Below are 23,800 nucleotides of genomic sequence, written 5' to 3'. Positions count from 1 at the left end.
ATACCAAAAGTTCAAAATGTAGGCTCAGAGGACATCCAAGATATTACAACAGAGGAATTAAAATCAGCTCTCTCGGAGATGAAAAACAATAAATCACCTGGAGAAGATGGGATAGTCATTAAACAAATCAAAGAAGGAGGAAGAACGTTAGTAAATGTATTGAAAAAGATGTTCAATACTAGTTTAACAAAAAGCATAACCCCCTCCAAGTGGCATAATGCAATAATAACCATAATGCACAAAAAGGTGACATTTCAGATCTAAAGAACTACAGACCTATTAGTTTGCTCTCCCATACATACTAACTATTCATGAAGATAATACTAAAACGGCTTGAGAATAAACTGGATAGTTACCTACCTTGTGAACAGGCTGGGTTCCGCTCCAGATACGGAACTAATATTCATCTACAAGTTATAAAAAGCTAATAGAAAAGTGTACAGAGTATAACAAGCCTATCTTTCTTATATTCATAGATTATGGAAAGGCGTTTGATACTATTGATCATCATAAAATGCTTCGAGCATTGGCTGACTGCCGCATTGACTACCGCTATATCGCATTGATTAAAAGTATTTACGAAACTGGTACAGCTTGTGTCCGCCTTCATAAAGATACCAAGAAGTTGCGAATAGAACGTGGAATTAGACAGGGTGATACTATCTCCCCTAAATTGTTTACAGCTGTTCTTGACTATATGTTCAAGCAAATGTAACGAGAGGATAACATGGGAATTAATATAAATGGAAAAGATCTGAACCACCTAAGATTTGCCAATGACATCGTTTTAATATCTGATAGAGTTGATAAAGCTACAAAAATGCTGCACGCGCTCTATAAAGTGTCAAAAACAATTGGTCTTAAAATTAACACCTCAAAGACAAAATTTATGACCAACCTTGTAGTCAGCGATAAAATTCTGATTGAGAGACATAGCATCGATCAAGTAATAGCTTAAAAATATCTAGGGCATGAGATTCACTTAGGCCGAGATAATCAGACAAGTGAAATACAAAGAAGGATAGGTCTCACATGGGCTACCTTTGGTAGATTAAATAACATTTTCAAGTCTGTTATCCCAGTTTGTTTGAAAAGAAAGGTTTTTAACCAGTGCGTTTTACCGGTTCTTACATTTGGTGCAGAAACACTGACTCTGACAAACAGAACAATAGATAAAATAAGAGTTACACAACGCGCTATGGAAAGATCAATATTAGGTATTACCATCAGAGATAAAGTACCAAACCTAGAAATAAGAAGAAGAACAGGAGTCACAGATGCAGTTGAAAAAATAGCCATGGCTAAATGGGCTTGGGCCGGACATGTTGCCAGATTAACGGATGATAGATGAACCAGAAAGATTCTGGAATGGCGACCAAGGCAAGAGGCATATCGAAGCAGAGGACGATCACTGACTAGATGGACGGATGATATCAAGCGCCTCACCACAAACTGGATGCAAGAAGCACAAGATAGAAATAGGTGGAAAATTTTACGGGAGGCCTACGTTCAGCTGTGGACAAATATAGGCTAATTGATGATGACAATGAAAATACAAATAGATGTGAAAACCAAAGCTATACCAATCAACAGAGGAGGTGTCGCCAGGCAGATGTTATCTCACCAAAGCTATTCACACCTCGACTGGAAGACGTGTTCAAAGTCATTAACTGGGCAGATGAAGGAATAAATGTTAATGGAAGAAAATTAAGTCATTTGATATACGCTGATAACATTGTAATATTCACTACAAGTTTCGGTGAACTACAGACCATGATGACGCAACTACTTTAAGCTTCGGAAAAAGTAGGTCTTAAGATGAACTTGAAAAAAACAAAAATAATGACAAATACACCGAACATTAGAGAAATAACGTTGAACGACATAAATTTAGAAACAGAAAGCTAATACATCTACCTAGGACAGATAATGAAAGTTAGAAAAGAAAAATAAACTGCCGAAATTTTCAGAAGAATAAGGTTAGCGTGGGCAGATTTTGGAAAACAGTCGGATCTTAAAAAGTACTAAAATAGAACAATATTTGAAAACCATATGTGAAGTTTCAGTAAGTGATAATTAGATGCCGTACCCCATATCTGTATACCGTAGGTCCAAACTAGCTTTAGAATACATTTATACAGTAATAATTTATTGTGTAGACTTAATTTGAATTTTTGGTTCTTCAACCAATACATTTTCCTGTATATTAATCCTAGTTGCAGTCGCTTTGTCCAAATGTGCTTTCCCCAATTTAGTCGGCTGTCAAAATGTACTCCCAAGTAATACACAGTAAGCTAATACATCTACCTAGGACAGATAATGAAAGTTAAAAAAGAAAAATAAACTGCCGAAATTTTCAGAAGAATAAGGTTAGCGTGGGCAGATTTTGGAAAACAGTCGGATCTTAAAAAGTACTAAAATAGAACAATATTTGAAAACCATATTTGAAGTTTCAGTAAGTGATAATTAGATGCTGTACCCCATATCTGTATACCGTAGGTCCAAACTAGCTTTAGAATACATTTATACAGTAATAATTTATTGTGTAGACTTAATTTGGATTTTTGGTTCTTGAACCAATACATTTTCCTGTATATTAATCCTAGTTGCAGTCGCTTTGTCCAAATGTGCTTTCCCCAATTTAGTCGGCTGTCAAAATGTACTCCCAAGTATTTAACAACACTTTTTTTTGGGTATTATGGTATTGTTTATGCTCACAGATGGTAAACTCTCTTTTCGTAAAGTAAATGATATATGTGCTGATTTGCTGCTATTTACTTTAACTCGCCACAGTTTTAACCATTTCTCTAGTTCATTTAAATGAATTTGTAAATTTTGACAGGCTGTAACAGGAACCGAGCTAGAAGCCATTATCACAGTATCATCTGCATAGGTAGCAATTGTGCCGTTTACTCTTGTGGGAATATCTGCCGTATAGAGTAAGTATAAAGTTGGTCCCAATATACTCCCCTGAGGTACTCCCGATAGAATTGGAGATATGTTTGATACTGCTTCATTGTATCTGACCTAAAAATATCGATTGGTAAGATAGGATCTCAAAAGTGCATACAGAGAATGAGGAAAGTGAGTTTTTATTTTAGATAGCAACCCCTCATACCATACTTTATCAAATGCTTGTGAGACACTCATAAAGGCTGCAGTGCAGTATTCTTTCTTTTCAATTGCATATCTTACTACTTCGGCAACTTTATGTACCTGCTCAATTGTTCCATGTTGTTGAAGGAGTATCCTCTCAAATATCTTAGAGATAATGGGAAGCAAACTGATTGGACGATAAGATGATAGTTCGTGTGGATCTTTATTTGGTTTCGGTATTAGAATAATTTGTGCCATTTTCCATTAAGACGGAAAATAGCCTAACTTTAGTATAGCGTTAAATATGTACATAACCAGCCGAAATCCTTCTTTGGGTAAATTTTTGCAGATTTTTCCCGATATTAAATCATATCCTGGAGCTTTTTTAGTATTGAGATGTTAAACTATCTCTTTCTATCTAAAAAAGCAACAAGGTTTTAGGTCGGGAAGATCATGCACCGACACTATATTTATAATGAGGCAAGTTCAAGAGAAGTCATTAGAATACAACAAACCGGCATATCTATGTTTCGTGGACCTTAAAAAGGCATAAGATCGGGTCAAATTAAAAGACGTTATCCACTTACTGAATGCACGGGACATACCTCTAAGAATAATCAAAACGATCGAAAATATCTACCAAAACAACACAATAAAAGTTAAAGTAGAAGAAGAACTAACCGATCCTATTGAAGTTGGCAATGGGATAAGACAGGGAGATTCCCTGAGTCCTCTATTGTTCAACCTGATTATGGACGAAATAATAAAAAAAGTAAGAACTAAAAAAGGATACCAAATGGGAGAAAAACAACTTAAAATAATCTGCTATGCAGACGACGCAATACTACTCTCTCAAAGTGAAGATGATTTACAACGTATGCTGCACCAATTTAATATAACCGCCAGAAAATTTAACATGTTAATTTCCCCAACAAAGGCAAAATGCATGGTTATAACAGGAAATTTACTAAGATGTAAATTGGAGCTGGAAGGTCAGATATTAGAACAAGTGATGGAGTTTAAATATCTAGGCATCACATTATCTAGCTACGGAAAGCTCGAAACCAAAGTGGAAGATCAAGTGAATAGAGCAAACAGAGCCGCAGGCTGCCTAAACAAAACAATATGGAGAAATAAAAATATCGGGAAAGAAACGAAAGGCAGAATTTACAAAACAGTCATCAGACCAATAATGACATACGCGGCAGAAACAAGACCTGACACAGAGAGAACAAAAAGGATATTAGAAACAACAGAGATGAAAACACTTAGAAAAATTGATGGTAAGACACTATGGGACAGAGCTAGAAGTACAGATATACGACATAGATGCAAGGTGGAGAACATCAAAAACTGGGTAAGAAATAGAAGAGTAGAATGGAACGATCATATAAGCCGAATGACAACAAATAGAGTAGTAAAGACGACAAGAGACGGTTCCCTAATAGAAAGACGATCAGTAGGTAGACCACGCAAATGATGTAATGACGACTTACTGGAGGCACATTGAAAAACATACAGAGTCATGTCTATATAAAAAGAAGAAGAAGAAGAACTATCTCTTTAATTTCGTGAATTTTGAAATTTTCTATGGGAGGTGACATCTGGTAGGGTGCATCTAAGTTCTTGTGAATAAATTCTTCTTTTACCTTTGAGATAGTTCTGGAGTGAGGTTGAAAAACTTGGCTGAGATGATTAGCGAATGCTTGTGCTTTATCTTTATCGGCCTTGGCCCAATCGCCATCTTCATTTCTAATGGGACCGTCATGCTTAATCTGATTTTTCAGTTTCTTAGAGAGTTTCCAAATAGAGTAATTTGTGACATCCGTCGCAGTGAGACTTTCAAGAAATTCATTTATGCCTTGATCTTTGTATTTGTGTAGTTCTCTTTTAAGCAAACGAGTAGCCCTATTCAGTTCAGTTTTGTTCTCAGGAGATCTGGAAGTTTGCGACTGTTTTCTTAGTTTTCTCTTTTCGTTGATTAAGATTTTTATATGATGTGAATATGGTTCACAGTTATTACTCTGATTTATATTTGGATTTTAATATTCAAAGTGATATATTGAGCGACCATAACTCAGGTCCAAAGTTTTCTGGTGTTATTTTTCAAAAAAGTTATTTTTCAAAATAAGGATCCCAATAGAAAAAACTAAAACAAATTGTCAAAAGTTATACATTGGCAATCAATATTTTGTGGATGAGACTATGATTTCTTACAAACGTACCTTTGCAGAAAATCTTAGACAATATGTTCCAATTTATGCAAAAGAAACTGTGTCTGGCACCTTCACAGACTTCATAGCTTATCAAGGTACGTTAACGTTTGATCAGTTAGCAAGTACCTCTAACGAATTAATAGGTATATAAAATGAGATAGCAGTAGTAGGTCCCTATATTGTTGTTGCGCTGAACAAAACAATTCCAAATCTAGAACAGACGGTAGTATTTTTTGACAATTATTTTACAGTTTACCATTGCTTTCATTTGTAAAAACTAATTTTGGAATTCACAGCTTAGGAACATTAAGAGCAGATAGAATTGCCGGTTGTCCATTAGAAGCTGACAAAATTATACAAAAGCGACCTAGAGACTCCTATGTCTATAAATCGGACTCTCATAAGACGATAATTCTGGTAAAATTACAAGATATCAAATGTGTGTTATTAGGTACTACTTATTGTGAAATCGAGCCTTTAGCTCATATAAAACGAAATGATAAATATTCCCAATAAAAAGCTGATGTTCCTTGCCCTGCCATAAAACAGTATAACCGACACATTAGAGGTGTGGATAAAGCTAATTCTCTTGTAGGATTATACTGCAGTCCTAGTAGAGCTACACGATGGTAGTAGCGTATTTTAACATATCTATTAGATATGTGTGATGTCAACGCTTGCCTAGTATATAAACATTATTGTGCTGAGAAAAAAGTAAAATCAATACCTTTTAAAAAATTTAAAACGGACATGGCTGACTCTTTTTATCAAAAGGCTGAAACCGATGTGTCATTGAGCACATACTATGTGTCATTTGTCATGACATATAGTTAATTATGAATAGTGCTTTGTCGTTAATTTTAAATAGAATTATTCCTTTTGTGGTATTTTATAACGCAACAAAAGGAGAAATAGATGCACTTGACGAAAAGTGCACTGATTATTCAACTAGCCGTAGAACCAAATGGTGGCCAGTTGATATTTTCTACCAATTACTTAATATTAGAATAGTTAATGCTTACGTAATCTGGTTATCACATCCATAGCATTATTCAGCAGCATTCACGCCCAATTTTTTGAGGCATTTGAACAAGTGGTATACATTTCTCCTAGCTTGCGTGTTTTACGGGCAATTAGATCTAGATCACCCGCTTAGGCTGTAATTTGTGATGATATATTAGACATATTTCTTCTATTATCTATTTTGACGTCTCTAACGGCCTTTTCCAGAACTATGTTGAAAAGGATATCGATATTGAATTCATTGGTTTTTACAGTATTTGCCTTTCTCAGGGTGGGTCCAGACTTGAACATTTAAGCCAGAACGAACTGAGCATGCAGACAGAATTCGTCAAGTCTTGACCTGTGCTATACCTGCCCAGTAGGTTGCGCCTTTCAATTGCTGCTATTCTAGGAGAAAATGTTCCATATGGCAAACCAAATCAACTTAATAAGCAGGTAAGATGCGGAATATCCCAAGAAAACCAGATAAGATTACCCGAGAACTGTGCCATAATTGACACACTGCTGTGTAAAAACAATGTAGTGCAACTGTATGCAAAAATTTCTTCAATTAACCTTGACCAAATAAGCAAAACTCGGACTGAAATATATTTGACTGCCATTTTCTCTTAGTTTGTACCTTTTCAATACATTTTCTTTAAAGTCATTAGTTTTTATTACTAGAACACTTAATTCAACAACCTTTTTTATTATTAAAAATGTAATCAGCACGTACATTTCTTTTTTTTATGCAAAATTCATTCCTTTATTATACTTAATTTGTAAAAAGTGAATATTTTGATCATGTTCATGTTTATTTTTAGAAGTCGACATAAATAATGTAAAGTTATAACGTAAACGACCTTATATAATTATGTGTTAATCCATTAAGATAATTTTTTGTGATTGTTTATGTACTTGATGTGTTGTTTGTATAATTTATAGATGACTGAAGGTTATTTTTAGTCTTAGGTTACCCGATGTTCTTTGTTATTTCATTGTACACATTTCGTAGGCTTATGTAGAGTTCTTTAACCCTCACAATACCACGAAATCACTAGAAACCCCATGCGTATAACTTGAAAGTGTTTTACTCCTGAAATTTTTTACTTATAATTATTAAAAAATTTTGACTTTTCCTAATATGTTGATTTCTATGTTTAGTCGAAGCCCATTTTTTGTAGCTTGCATAATTTTGCTAAAAAATTAAAAACTCACACTCGTAATACCATGGGGATTACCAGTGACCCTATTTATTATATATTATTTGGGCATATCTTTTCCATTTTTGTTGTTAATTTTGATATTTTTTTAATACTAAAACGTTTCTTAAGACTGCAGTGTTCTGTAACGTATTTTCTACTATTAGGGTGCTTTTATTATTATTATATATATTACTATATATTATATATTACTATATATATATATTACTATATATTATATATTACTATATATATTACTTATACTATTAAGGTGTATTCTATTAAGGTGCCGTCTATTGAACTGCTACATATTCACAGTTCTACTCTACGGAATGGAAGCGTGGACACTGACTGTTGCATCTATGAATCGGCTCGAAGCTTTCCAAATGTGGTGTTATAGGTGCATCTTACGTATATCCTGGGTTGTATACGAATGTGAAATTCTCATGACCGTCAAAACTAAAAAGTTGGAATATCTAGGACATGTAATGAGAAATCAAGAACGTTACGGCCTTCTTCAGCTGATTCTCCAAGGGAAGGTAAATGGTAAGAAAGGACCGGGAAGATGACGCATTTCCTGGCTTCAAAATTTACGAAAGTGGTATAACACGACTACCACTGAACTGTTCCGCGCTGCAATAAACAAAGTAAAGATAGCCGTGATGATCGCCAACATCCAGACGGATAGGCACTTTAAGAAGAAGAAGGTGCTTCCCTGATTTTTGTGTGGGTCATACAAAAATATGTGTTTTTTTTACTGGGAATCACTTACTTCCCTATTTTTGTCCCTACCTGTCCGGTGCTTTTCCTAATTCTATCTTAATACACGTGTGCTTATTCATTTTAGAATTATTATTGCTGGAAAACGTTAGGTTCACTAAGGTGATGAAGGTGCGGAAAATATGTATTTTGCTGCAGAATTTATATCTGGTAATAATGACGACTAATAAAATAATTTTTACATGTACATTGTACATTTCTATTCATATTTTCAATGGCAAGATATAAAGTATTTATATTGTACTGCAGGTCGCAAAATAAACTTTAAAAATGGTACAGTAAAGTGCCCTTATATCGGATACTTTTTTTTGAACCCTAATATTAGTTTTAATACGTCAATTTTATAAATATTTTAGGGCAGAACAAGTAATAGACTAGAGAATCATTTATTGAACGAAAATAAAATTTACAATTTTTATAACAAACGGTAAATTTAGACCGACAAAAAAAATGTTCCTAATACCTGATATTAGGATAACGGGATAAAATTAGCCATCGAGGCAGAAATCACAAATATGTGTGTTTTTTTTGTCTACATTGGTACAGTCGGTGTGAGCCCCCTTAAAACACTTTGAGCACTGAATCCATTGTTCGCCCTAGATATCTTCAGAGAAGAGTCCAGTACAAAACATACATTCTGCTACCTCTTCCCCAATGTCCCACTCCATGTCAGAATCATTATCTAAAATGAATTCTTCATCTTCTTGAGATGAAATAAAAGCTTCCTTTTCTTTCTTAAAAGGCTCGCATTTGTCTATTATATCGGAATTCCCTTTAAAATACTTTTATTTCTCTTTTGTTCTGACAAACTACTTTCTAAGGCATCTTTGTATGGTGTACCCGTAATCAAGGCAGCAGATCCTTTTTTGGACTTTCTCTCTTTAATACTAGACGTGTAAAATGAAGTGGTGGGTAAAGGGCTAATATCTTGTGGCCGCACTGTTGAATCTCTATTATTAGAAATGTTCTTACATGAAATGTTCCACACATTCGGTCGCATCAATACTTCTTTGGAGGGATTACATGCTTCGGAGGAGTTACTTGGTTTTCTTGTTCAGCCTCTGGTAGATTTGGAACTGGAACTCGTGTCACCTTCCGTTTGATGGTGTATGGCAAAGTCGTGTTCTCGAAAAATGTGTTTATTAAATGGGCAGATACTGCTCTTTCGAAAACTATTTATAGCGATTTGAGCTGTAGCACATCTTACATAAGCTCTTCTAAGCAATTCACAAACTCGATAGCAGTTGACTACTCTTCCAGGGTTGTTCCTTAGCCAATTTTCAATTTCCTGCGAGTAGTAGGTTTTAAGAGGTCCCATGAAAGCAAGGTCCAGCGGCTGCATTTTGTGAGTAGAATGCTGCGGCAGACTAAGAATTCTTCTTCTTGATGTGCCTATCCGTTGCGAATGTTGGCGATCATCATGGCAATCTTTATCTTATCTACAGCAGAGCAAAAAAGCTGCACATATGTTGTACTGAACCAGATTTTAAGGTTCTTTAACCAAGATGTTCTTCTTCTTCCTGGACCTCGTTTTCCAAATATTTTTCCTTGCAGGATGGCTTGAAGGAGAGCATATCTGGATTCATTTCGCATAATATGTCTGAAGAACTGTAACTTTCGAGATTTGATAGTGGTCAGTACCTCAGGGTTCTTATTCATTCTTCTAAGGACCTTCTCATTTGTGACTCGGTCAGTCCACGGGATCTTAAGCATTCTCCGATATAGCCATCTGTAATGCTTCCAGTTTTCTGCACATATCTTCGTTCAAGGTCCACGATTCAACACCATTTAAAAGAACAGAGAAGACGTACCATCGTAGCATTCTTACTTTTGTATCAAGAGAGAGGTTGTGACTTTTGAAGAAGGTCCCCATTCGATTGAAGGTGGATCTAGCTTTTCCGATGCGTGCTCTAATCTCCTGGTTGTTGGTCCATTCTTCATTTATTATGGTGCTGAGGTAGTTGTAGTGCGTCACTCTTTCTACAGGGGATTGGTTGACGTAGAGTTGGCCTTCTGTTATTCTTTTCTTGCTAATTATCATAAGCTTTGTCTTCTTAGCGTGTATATTAAGTTCATATTATTAACTGTAATAAGTGCTTTTGTTCATAAGAACTTGTAGGTCTTCTAAGTTTTCCGCAAATACTATGGTGTCATTTGCATATCTATTAGACTAAGAAAAACCACATGGTTTCGACGCGCCAAATTTATCGAGTCGATGTTTCGCGTGTGGGAGTAGTGACCATCCAATATTAATACAACTAGATCAGCTTCACTTGGTTTAACGTGGCTGATAAAATGTAACCAATTGGTGAAAATGTGACTCTGAATCCAGCCAGACACATGGCAGGCAGCTATTGTCCCTGGTGGAGCGCCGTCGAGCAATTCTGCCTTCAAATCTTTTCGGGGAAATATGACCATAGAGGGCACAAAACCACCAGCCGCATTCATACAGGTAACCACAGTCACAAGTGATCCTCTTTCTGCAGAAGTAACGGCCCCTACCTACTTTTTACCTTTTAAGGTGAATATTTTGGTATACTTTGATTGTACAGACGTTACACCTGTCTCATCTAGATTATAAATTTGACTAGGATTAAATTTTACCTTCTCTATCGCAGGTTCCAAAATTTCAAAAAAATTATTTACGTTTTATTCTGTAAATCCTTTAATTCTGGCAGTTGATAGACCCTGTGATCTCCTAAACGTTGGTTCAGGATGCCTCTTTAAAAATGAAAGCAACCATTTGTAACCTCCTTTTTTCTGATTAGTTAAAAACGGATATTTTAAATTGTTCCGAATAGCTAATTGAAAGGCTAATAATCGAATATCAGAAGATCGCAGTCCGTAAAATCTTCTATTTATTTCTAGGCAATAATCCACCAAATCCGCTTCAATTTCTCTGAAAAACATTGGTGGACGTCCCATATTAGTTTGAATAAGTTCTTCACGTGAATTTATTTTATTTTTTACGTAGTCTTCCAAAGTTGTCTTGGAGAGTTTAAAAGTTTTTGAAGCTCGCAAGTACCCCATTTCTTTTTTTTTTGACTATAGTAACAGCATGCATGGATTTACTATCCCATTTCTTTCGTTTTTGTTTGGATTTCGATGACGTTTTATTTCTGAAATTAAAAAAAAAGCGTAAGAAATGAAATAAAATAAGCAGACATATAGTACAAAAATTATAGCATAATTCTTTCTTTTTGTCGACGAAAACATTAAAATGTAATTGTTAACACGACCTTAACTACGTAGAAATGATATTAGATATTCTATATAAAAACAATTAAGAAATATTTTGTCCTAATATCGGATATCTGATATTATGGCAGTGCGACCATCTGATATTAGGCAAACTATCACCTGTTGTGAAGGTTGTGTTTATGGATTAAAAAAACCTTAGTAATCCACTGTCCACATGCACTTAATTAAAGTAGACATACTGTAGATAAACTTAAACTACATAGTCAAATTTAAAAACCTACCTGAATGTGTAAAAATTGCGTTTACGACTAGCACGTGTAAAAACTCGTAATCCAAAAATTTGGATAACTTACTCTAGTAGCCTCTATGCTTTACTAGAGCCGCTAAAATATTATTTGGCGACCTGAGTTTAGCTCCATGCTAAACTGTACATAGGTTTCTTGTTAATCAGATTACAGGTTTCTTTAAAACAGAACTATCCGATAATAGGCAACTATCTGATATTATGGCACTTCACTCTGAGACAGAAATGAAAATAATTGGTTGCCAATAAGTACAATCAAATGTTTTGTATTAAAAAATAGGGTCTACAAAACATGCTAAACAAAACGTTAATACAATTTACAGTACTTTTTGAATATTTTTTAGAAATAATATTGTAAATCTCGTAGTTCACTGGATAGTCCAGTCGTCAGAGAGTTAACTCCTAGATATCATACGAACAAGCTGAATTTTGCAGAGAATATTATTTTGGAACCCCAAAAAAGATCCAAAAAAATGTACTACTTTTAGCCCCGGGCTTCTTCCGAACAATTCCCGTTGCTGAAGTGTAAAAAAGAAAAAAATAATCGATTTACCACGAATCTGTACACTGTACAAAAAAATAATTTAAACAAAAAATGTAGCTGAGATAATTTTAAACAAAAATATTAATAAACATTTTTTGTGCAGAATGAACCGTTCACTTAGGAAAAACGCTTGAAATGACCAGTTACGAGCGCGAAATAAATGTTCAATAAAATTTGTATCAGCTCGACGGTAAAAATTTGATATCTTCTGATCCAAGTGTCCTATCGACAAAAATCAAGATACGTTTTAAAGGCAAAGAGAGCAGCTTTCGTATGCAGTTTTTGTATTTTGCCGAAAAAAAAAACGCAGTTTTTATAAAGGTGTTAAATAAATTAACGTGGCGCGATTTTTGCCATTTTTACGATTCTCGTGAGATCAATAAAATTGATCAATTTTATTGACCAATTGCAGTAAAATTTTCATTTTTAAAGATAAATCTTTAAAACCTACCACATTAAATTTTAATTTTAAGAAGTGGTAACAAATAATAATATGAGTCATTTGAAATATTATTAAAAAAAGTAGAACATAATGTTTAACATTACAAACGATCACACATCACGTGAAAAGCATTTAAGAAGACTGTTTTGGGTGTAGTTTATTGCAGAAATTTCTTTCTTTAAAAAAACGTACCAGCGTAATTGAAAAAAAGGTTTAAATGTTTTAAATCATTTGTTGTGTAAAATTTTAAATCCAGCATTTTTTAAGAATATTTCAAATTCTTCACATTTGTTGCCAAAACTCAAAACAAAAATTTCATGCTATAGGTTTTAAAGGCTGTACTCTAGTTATCAAAACTTCACAGTGGTCAGTCAATAAAAGGAATACATTCTATTGATCTCGTGAGAATCATACAAAATGGCAAAAATCGCGCCAAGTTTATTTAATTCATACCTATATAAAATCTGTGTTTATTTGCGGCAAAATACAGCAACTGCATACGAATGCTGAACTATTTACCCTTAAAAAACATTTTGAGTTTTGTCGATAGGTCACTTGAATCAAAAGACATTGAATTTTTACCGTCAAGCTGATATAGCTGGAAACGGAAGCAGCGTTTTCAGAACCAAGTTGTGGCGTATAGGAATGGATCCTAGAACGGCTCATCATTGGACACTAGGAGGCACGACTGAAGCAGTTTTAATAGATCCTACACTGCGATGAGAAAAGCAAGGGGAAACTACCTCATTAAACATGCCTAGTATTAGCATGGCAAGTATCAGTATTAATACGTCACAGTTTACTGACCATGGTTCTCGTATACCAAGGTCCGGCAGGGGGAGATATAACAAGGATAACAGGGCTTTCCAGGTCGTCAATTAGAGAAATCCCTGTTTTTTAAAACTCCACAGATCAACAATTACGATCGTTACGTGGAATGTGAGAACAATGTACGAGGAGCGCAAGACACACAATGCAATTATGGAAATGGATAGACTTGCTATTGATATAATGGGTGTAAGTAAAATGCGCTGGACTGGATCTGAACCAAGATATTCAGTAATAATATTTATTGCATACATAATGCAGTCACACTATTATCCTAATACGCTGATCAGCTTAAGTCACTAACTTCCTAATGTCCTAATCAGCTTAAGATGGAATACTGGTAGTTCTGTTATGACATTGTGAAGCCACACTCAACTTCTAATACGGTGATTGGCTTGGGTCACTAATTGCCTTATATGGTCACGAGTAGTTCGGTGATGACACATAAATACAGCGGAACGAGAGATAATAATTTGGTGTGATTTAATTATGACCATTGTGAACGAGTTTGATTTAATTTAATAAAATAGCTATATTTACGTAAATACGTGTTTTAACTATTTTAATAGACGATACTATTTTAATAGACCATATCAGAAGTGTGTTAAAGAACCTACGGTAGAATTTAGTGAACTGTTTTTAATGTTAAGTGATTGAAAGTGTCGAAAATGCCAAAAAGGAAAACGTCTAAGCGAAATAGTAGTTCCAGTAGTGAAACCACAACCATTTCGTCCACCGATACTTCGCGGAGAAGGGAGTCAAGGTATACGAAAACGAAAAGAGCACGTAAGTCAAGAAAAAGATCTAAACATTCAAAAATAAATAGAACCTATACGTCTTCGCCTTTGCCTCAAATTAAAGAAAATGCCACATAAATAAATTCACCATCTGCATCTTATAATTGTACAAATAGAAACATTGAATCCGTCAGTTTTATTCCTGAATTTGATCAACTAATTGGAGAAATAGATCGATGGATTGAAATAATAGAGCACAATGCTAAGACGTATAGTTGGTCTGATAACTACATTATATTTCAAGCGATTTCTAAGCTTAGAGGTACCTCTAAAACATGGTAAGCTAGTTTTATTGAAAATGAAGTTGCATGGTCTCAATTTTCTTGGGCAGAATGGAGATCAGTGTTAGAAAATACTTTTCAAAGTACACGAAATACTTATGATCTTTTTATGGACGTAGCCTATCATAAACCAACAGAGGGTTCTTCATTATATGAATTTTATTTTGAACATTTAGCAAACATTCATAAACTTAAAGTAAATTTTTCCAAGTCAGATAAGATTTCTTTAATAATTGGTGCTATTGGAGACGAACATATTAAATCTGCTATTGAAGTTGCTCAAATCAAAGATGTCAATTTATTGGCAGTTTATTTAAGAAATAAGCTTTATCACAAAAGTCCAGAAAAATTGCCTGATTTAACAAATCCAATTGTTTTTTCCAAATCAAAATTTGTACATAATAACAAATTTGTTAATAACAAATTTAACAAGAATAAACCTTGTATGTGCTGTGGAATTCAGGGTCATTTAAAAAAAGATTGTCACCACAGAAAACAAATATGCAGGTTTTGTAAAATTAAAGGTCATATTGAACAATACTGTTTTAAAAAGAACAAAGAATGTCAAGAGACAAAAGTAAATAAAACGAACAAAAATTTAGAAAAAAATTAATCTGTTAAACAAATACAGTTTGATTCTTCCGAAAATAAATTTAATAAAATTATTTTCTTAAATGAGCACAGCCATACTGCATTCATTGATTTTGGCAGCGATTGTTCGCTAATTTCAAAAGAATTGGCAGATAAGTTTAAATTAGAAATAAAATCATTAACTAAAGATGTAAAACTTTCTGAATTTTTGGGAACTTCTTTATCAGTTGAATAATATTATGTATTTGCTAAAATAGAAATCGATTTTGCAGAATTAAATATTATGTTGTATGTCATGGATAAAGATTGGGTTAATGACCTTCTAATAGGAAGAAATTTTACAGAAGATGTAAAGATTATGTATTATAGGATAGATAATAGTTTAATATTTAAATATAAGAAAGACTTAGATAAAGAAATAAGTACAGGAAATATATCTAAACACGAGAAAATGATGTTGGAAAATATTTTGCTAAATCACGAGGACTGTTTTTATACAAATTTGAAAGCTCTAAAAAAATAGAAAATCGATATTACAAGTTCAGATGTAGTTAAGTTTTGTCCCTACAGAACACCTGCAGCTGACAAAGCAATTTTACAAAAAACAATACAAGAATTATTGGATGCAAATATTATTCAAAAGAGTAATTCATCGTTCGCAAGCCCTTCTTTTCTTATTGATAAAAAAGATGGTCAAAAACGTCTGGTGGTAGAATATAGGCATGTAAATAAAATTTCAAAAAAGATACCTCCAACAATGCCGATAACTGAAGAGATAATTGACAGCTTCTATAATTATAAATATTTTACGTCCTTGGACTTGGCAGCAGGATATCATCAAATTCCTATGGCAGATAATTCAATCAAATACACAGCATTCGTTACTAGTCAAGGACATTATGAATATTTACGCTGTCCCTTTGGGTTATCTAATGCACCGACTGTATTTCAAGAAATGATGAACGAAATATTTGAACCGTTTAAACAAAACAGTATTACTCCGTATTTGGATGATATCTTAATTCCCTCAATAAGTATTGAGGAAGGCCTGGAACTATTAAATAAAGTATTGCAAGTATTAGAAGATTATGGTCTTACTGTAAAGATGTCAAAATCAAAATTTTTAATGACAAAAATTACCTACTTGGGATATGAAATTTCATTTAATAAAATTTCACCAAGTAAACATAAGATTGAGTCAGTAAAAAAATTTCCTTTGCCAAATAATCAGCATCAATTAAGGCAATTTCTTGGATTGATATCATTTTTCCGAAAGTTCATATCAAATTTTGCAAGACGCACTGCAAAATTGACGCAATTACTAAAAAAGATGTAAATTGGACATGGACAGAAGAAGAAACAAAAATTGTTAAAGAAATGAAGAAAGTTATAGTCTCAGAACCAATTTTAACAATATTCAATCCGAAACATGACATAATAGTTTACACGGCTGCAAGTAGAGAAGGATTTGGAGGCATAATAACACAAATTGTTGATGGTCGTGAAAAGTCAATTGCCTATTTTAGCAAGCAAACCACAAAAAGAAGAAAAGAAATATCATTCTTTTGAACTAGAGCTTTTGGCTATTGTCAAAACCTTGAAAGGTATAGATATTATTTAGCAGGAAGATCTTTTACTGTAATAACAGACTGCAATTCCGTTAAAAATGAATTAGTAAAACAAACAATAATCCCAAGAATAGCACAATGGGTTTTGTGTTTACAAGATTTTTGCTTTGAAATAAAACATAAATCAGGAGTACAACTACAACATGTAGATGCCTTAAGTAGGAACTTTGAAAGAATTGAAGCAGAGGAAAGTCTTGAAATTAAAGTGATGCTCATCAAAGAAGACGACTATCTAAGAGAAGCACAAGATACAGATACGGAAATAAAAAAAATTAAAGATATTCTTTTGTCAGGAGATCAGGAAAATCATAAGGATACTTTTAAGAAATATGATTTAAGAGGAAACAAAGTTTATAAAATAACGGAATATGGTAGAAGATGGTATGTGCCTAAAACTTGTCGTTGGAAAATTGTCAAAATGAATCATGACGATATTGGACATTTTGCGTTGGATAAAACAATTGAAAGAATAAAAGAACGGTATTGGTTTCCACGAATGCGAAGATTTATTAAGAAATACATTTCGGCTTGTCTTGCCTGTTTATACCATAAACAACCGGGAGGAAAAAAGCCTGGCTATCTACATTCCATTCCAAAATATGCTAGACCGTTTCATACACTCCATGCCGATTATTTAGGGCCATTTGTGTTAACGAAATCTCAAAATAAATACGTCTTGGTTTTGATTGATGCCTTTTCTAAATTTGTGTTTGTTGGAGCTGTCCCAGATACATCAAGTAAACATGTTATTTGTGCTTTAGAAGAAATTTTTTAAATATTTGGTAACACCAAACGAATGATATCAGATACAGGATCAGCTTTTGTTTCAAAAGAATTTTTGAATTATATGGCAGAGAGAGGAATTAGAGTGTTTACAACTGCAGTAGGAATGGCTAGAGGCAACGGCCAAGTAGAAAGGGCAAATAAAACATTACTGGATACCATGGCCACAATGGGTGCAAAATTTGAGTCCAATATGTGGGATAAGAATTTAAAAAACATTCAACAAGGAATAAACGGGACAAAACACCGAATAACTAAATCTTCTCCCAGTGAAGTGTTTTTCGGGTACAAATTAAGAGTTGATGGAGACAAATACATAGATGATAATGATATGGACATTATTGATGTAACTATATTGAGAAAGGATGTAGCTAAACGATTAAAAGAAAATAGAATCAAACAGAATAACGAATTTAATAAAAAAAGATGCTCTCCAGTGAAATATGCTGTTGGTGATCTGGTATTGACAAAAGTTACAAGCTTTCCAGCAAACAATGAAAGTAAGAAGCTTTTAGAAAAGTATAGAGGGCCATTTAGGATTGTTGAGGTTCTACCAAATGATAGATATCGTGTAAAAGAAGATGTACATTCATCAAGAACAAGGCGTCCCTATGAAGGACTTGTTGGTGGAGAACACATCAAGAGATTTAAGATTCAAAGATCTTAAAATTATTCAGGTTAGTTACATAATAGTGTAGTCATTTTGTAGAATGACATAAAGATATTCTATTGTTTAAAAGGAATTTGTTTGGATAGCTGGAACTATTTAAAAAAAATATATTTTAATTGTCATTCTGAAAAATGACAACAAAGTGTTTTAATGATCTGAATGGGTTTATTTGAGTAGTTCTGACTATTTGAAGCAAATTTATTTTATTCGTCATTCTGAAAAATGACAAATAAATATAAATATAATATAATATTAGACCATAATAACTATAAAAATTGAAAATTTTAATATTAAATTAAAACTAAACAAAATCACACAACAAATCTTGCCTATAAGTTTTACAAATATAAAAGAATACTTATGGTATCACTGGATAGCGTGTTATTTGCTTCAAAAGATTGCAGAGTGTAGTGATTAGTTGCTAATGTTGGCTTCACAGGATAACTTTCTGATGATGTAGTTGAATTAAGATACTTATATCTTCAGTCATTGCTGCATGATTGACTATGTGCTGCAAAATTCTTCAGCTTAAAGTGCAAATAAAAATTAGGCAGAAAAAATATTGTAAAAGGCTCGAAATATTTAAAAATATACAGTAAAAATGGTAATAAATTTTACCCAATAACATTTTTAAAAATAAAAATCAAAATGTGTCAAAATAAATTAAAAAGTACCAACATAGCAAGATTTAAAGAAAAATGAATAGTATTTAGTAATATTTGTAAAATATTTGTCAACAACCAAAATCCAAAGAACAATTCCACAAATAAGATAAGTCATTTTGGGGCGCTAATGTGACCAACTTAAAATCTAGAGTAAATAAATATGCTTTGACACAAAACTGTCAACCATCATTATATTACTCCATAATTATTAGTGATTTCATCTACACTTAATGTAGGCTTACCTTTTACGGATATAGTCGGTATTGTTCCTTGTTTTTTTTTGTAGTCTCAAGCCTTCATTTAACAATTATTTTAGGTTGTTTCTCATCTAATTTTAGTTAACAATATATTATGCTGACGTATGCAGACACTTTTTGTTTCAACTATTTCCATTTCTGCGTTGAGATTCGTTTTAAATAAGTTAACCTGAACTGCTAATCTTTTACTAATATTTTTGTTTTTTTTTTGCTACAGACCATTAATTTTCAAAACATGTATCAAACTTTTTATTTTTATTAATTATTACGTTTTATCTTCTAGACACGGGTATAGCACAATCTGTAGCTCCAGCACTTATACTTGAAAGGGACGGAAATACTTTATATTACTTTGGATATACATTTAAAGTAAGTAATTTGAAACTATTTAGCTTATATTGCTCACAACATTTTTATTCCAAATAACTACAATAACAATCTATGCTACGTCGACGAGACTGTTCTACTAGCTTTCAGTCTAAATGACCTACAGAAAATACTGTAGGTCATTTAGACTGTTCTCACTCCCGTGAGAACTACGAGTATCAAGTAAGACAGAACTCAATATTAGTAAAACGAAAATTATAGTTATTGGAGGTGTAAATGTAAATCTTGTGACGCTAATTGCGACGAATGAAAAGATTGAGAAAGATTAAGTTATCTAGGGACAACGCTTAAGTCACAATGGAGTGACGTTGAAGAAATTAGGCCTAGAATCGAAATTTTCATCATCAGTGATATTACAGCTCGTTATGAGCCAAAGTCTTCTTCAGAACAATCTTCCATTCGCCCCTGTCTCTGGCAACTCTTCTCCATGCTTTAACTCCGATGGATTTTAGATCATCCTCTATGTTATCTTGTTATCTAAGTTTTGGTCTTCCTCTGGCTCGTCTTCCCACTGGTCATCTTCGGTCTAAAATGTTTCTGATCGTTGCATCTTCATCTCGCCTAATTACATGTCCTATCCATCTAAGGCGTGCTAATTTAATACATTTTACAACGTCATGTTCCCAAAAACTTCTGTATAACTTAAAGTTGTAGCGCCTACGCCACAAAACCTGTTCTTGGACTCCTCCGTATATTTTTCTTAGAATTTTTCTCTCGAAACGTTTAAGCAATTGTTGGTCCTTCTGTGTAAGTGACCACGTTTCTGACCCGTATGTTAACACTGGCCTTATCACATTAGTGTTTTATATATCGTAACTTAAACTTTTCTAGGTAGTTTTGGCATCTATTTCTTCAAGCCATAATAGTACTTATTATCAAGCACTATCCTTCTTTTAATTTCTTTGCTGACATTGTTGTCTTAGCGGCAGCAAGCCCAGGTAGACGAAGGTGTCCACACCTTCTAGTTCCAAATCATCAATTAATAGTCATCAAAGTATTTGTTTGCCTGATCTAGTACAATACATTTACTTGGTTTTCTGTGCGTTTATTTTTAATCCCATTCTCAGTGCAGACGCCCTTAGTGATTGAAATGCTTCGATCAGAGATTCTGTGATCCTAGCAATAATGTCTATGTCATCTGCATATCCGAACACTTGTATAGATTTATTAAAGATGGTGCCATTCGTATTAATATGGCACTCTCGAATTACTTTTTCTAGTGCAATGTTAAATAAGAGACACGACAGTCCATCTCCCTGTCTCAGTCTTTTTTACAATGGAAGGGTCTTGAAAAGTCGTTTTGGATTCTGACTACACTCTCTACGCCTGTGAGTGTAAGTTCCGTTAGTTGAACAAGATGAAGCAGCATTTGAAATTCCACCATAGCCTGTAGAAGTTTTTGTCTGTTGACTGAGTCGTATGCAGCTTTGAAATCCACGAATATGTGGTGGGTGTCGACTCCGAACTCAAGCGGTTTCTCAAGAATCTACCTGACTGTAAAGATTTGATCCATTGTTGATTTATTGGGTCGGAAACCGCACTGGTAGTTCCCAACTATTTGTTCAGCATAGGGGACCAATCTTCTGTACAATACGTTGGACAATACTTTATATGCCACGTTAAGTAGAGTGATGCCTCTATAATTATCACACACCATCATATCTCCCTTTTTGTCTAGAGGGTGCATTACACCTAATTTCCAGTCCGCGGGCGTTTTCTTCCGTTAAGGGATTTCGGTTACTAATATATGGATGTGTTTAAAAAGGGTGTTACCACCATTTTTAAAGAGTTCGGCAGGAAGATTGTCCAAACCGGGGGCTTTGTTATTTTTCAGTTTTGAAATGGCTTCTCTAATTTCTTCTTCGGTGGGGGGCGGCTCTTAAGCGTTTATATCCATTTCAGGCAAAGTAATTTCTATTTGGTCGTCTTCACGAATGTCGCTAAGTAGTTCTTCAAAATGATTTGCCCACCTGTTTAGTATCTGTCCTTTGTCTCTAATTATGGACCCATCCCTGTCTTTACATGCTGTTATTCTGGGTTTGAATTCTTTTCTGCAGCTGCTTATCTTATGGTAGAATTTTAGCGAGTCTTTTTTATTGTGGTGGTTAACAATATCGTTTAGAGTGTTTTCGTGTGGCTCTTTCTTTTTCCTTTTAAACGCTCTTTTTTCTTCTCGTCTAAGATTTTTAGAGTCGTCCAGAGTTGATCTCGTTCTGCGCTGCTGAAGTCTTTTATATGCTTTATTTTTCTGTTGGTTAATGGATCTACATTCAACGTCAAACCAATCTTCGTTTATTTTAGCCTGGTTAAGTTTTAAAAAGCCTTTAGCCGCTGTATGGATAGCTTCCTTGCATTTGGTCCAGTGTTCTTCTGTACTTAAATTTTCGTCAATTCTTGTCAGATCCTTATGTAAAATTTTCCTGTAGTTATGTCTAGCGTCTTCAGATTTTTGCACATCAGTATTATATTACGTAGATTTTGTGCTCTGGCCCTTCTTAGCGTTTGATATACGAGCCCTGAGTTTTGTTCTTACAAGGTAGTAGTCAGAGTTTATATTAGTTTTACATGCTCTTACATCTAGTACGTCCGAGAAATGTCGACTATCAATTAGAACATGGTCAATTTGGTTTTTTGTTTGACCGTCTGGTGATTTCCACGTGGCTTTGCGGATATTTTTATGAGGAAAACATGTACTTACTACCACCATTCCCAATGATGCTGCAAGTTAGATCAGGCGTAAACCATTTTGGTTGCTGACAGCATAAAGACTATGCTTGCCGATCGTGGGTCGGTAAATAATCTCTTGGCCGACTTTAGCGTTAAAATCACCAATAATAATTTTTATGTCGTTGTTCGACATATTTCTCAGAATCGAAATTTTACGATCAATATTTATCAAGATGACATCCTTATGGTGCTGCAGCGATCGGAGTTTAGAGAATCAGTTGCAGATAGTGAGGTACTACGTTCTTTCGGACGCATCAGAATGTGAATCTATAAGAAGATGTTACAGATATCTTAAATGGAATATGACGCCAACCTGTAGGAGCATGAAAAAAAGAAAGTAAGTCATTAACTTAGTGAAACAACGTAAGATTAAGTCTCTGGGACAGGTACCGACAGCAGCGAAGTAAGATATCTAATTCTTCAACTTTTCATGTAGGCCAAAGTATTTGGCAAAAGGGGAATAGGACTCCGTTGTATCTCGTGGCCTCCAGGTTATATCTTTTTGTGTGCCTACAGGACTGTGTCTGCGGCAACCTTGTGGACAATCCCTGGATGTGTTTTGTTGCATGTTTTGGCGGTGGAAAGAAAAGAGCTCTATGAGAGAAAAGGCTCAAACCTTACTGTGGCCGAGAGAAGACAGAAAAGGAAAAGGTCAATTGAAAGATGGCAAGAAGAATAGAACGACACGGAGAATGTGGCACAGTGGACGAAAATGTTGATCCCGAAGATAAGAGATTAAGATAAGAGGTGGAATGTGGCCACAGGTAACTGGATTAGTTCCTGACGCAGGTGCGCACAGGACACGAATGTTTTAGGGCCTACCTCTCTGGGTTCGGAAAGGCTGACACAGATGAATGCCTATACTGTGGATACTCAGATACTGTAACACATACGATGTTAGATTGCAGCAGATGGATAGTGGAAAGGAACAGAATGGAGAGAGCTACAGGTGTGAGTTTTGTTACAGTGAGAGAAATGATTGAGAGAATGATTAAAAATAAATCAGGTTAGACTAACATACACATCTATATCCGTGCAGTGATCAAGAAAAAGAAAGAGGAAAAAAGACAGCTGTACCAACGATAAGGGTAAGAGTGAAAGATGCTGGAAGTTGAAGCTAGAGAAGTGGGTCAGACTGTATGAGTTAGATAGGCGTGAGTTAAACTGTGGGTAAGGAGGAAATGCCCGTCTAGAAATGATGTCGTACTAGGAGCGATAAGGGTCTTCTACGCGCTACCTGAAACGGAACAAGGAGCCTCATTGCTGATGAATGGAGTGTAGATGGGTATAGATGGAAAATAAATAAATAAAGGTAGTGCTTCGGAAATGATGCTGGCGTTCCAGTGGCCATTCCTCTTCCGGATGGCTGGATGACAGAGAAGGGTCTGGTTAAGCAGGT

The 23,800-nt window shown here is 34.4% G+C and overlaps 1 protein-coding gene across 1 annotated transcript in view; it reads left to right on the top strand.

Annotated features, from left to right (window-relative positions):
• Nucleotides 1-23,800, top strand: part of LOC140449443 (perlucin-like) — a 61,867-nt gene that overhangs the window by 3,865 nt on the left and 34,202 nt on the right. The window contains exon 2 of the mRNA XM_072542617.1: nt 19,571-19,656. Within this exon, the coding sequence (XP_072398718.1) occupies nt 19,571-19,656 (86 nt within the window). The remainder of the gene's footprint in view (nt 1-19,570; nt 19,657-23,800) is intronic.

Source organism: Diabrotica undecimpunctata, chromosome 9 (assembly GCF_040954645.1).
Source record: "Diabrotica undecimpunctata isolate CICGRU chromosome 9, icDiaUnde3, whole genome shotgun sequence".
Taxonomy (NCBI): domain Eukaryota; kingdom Metazoa; phylum Arthropoda; class Insecta; order Coleoptera; family Chrysomelidae; genus Diabrotica; species Diabrotica undecimpunctata.
The sequence above is the reverse complement of the archived record's forward strand: the minus strand, read 5'-3'. Positions and strand labels throughout refer to the sequence as shown.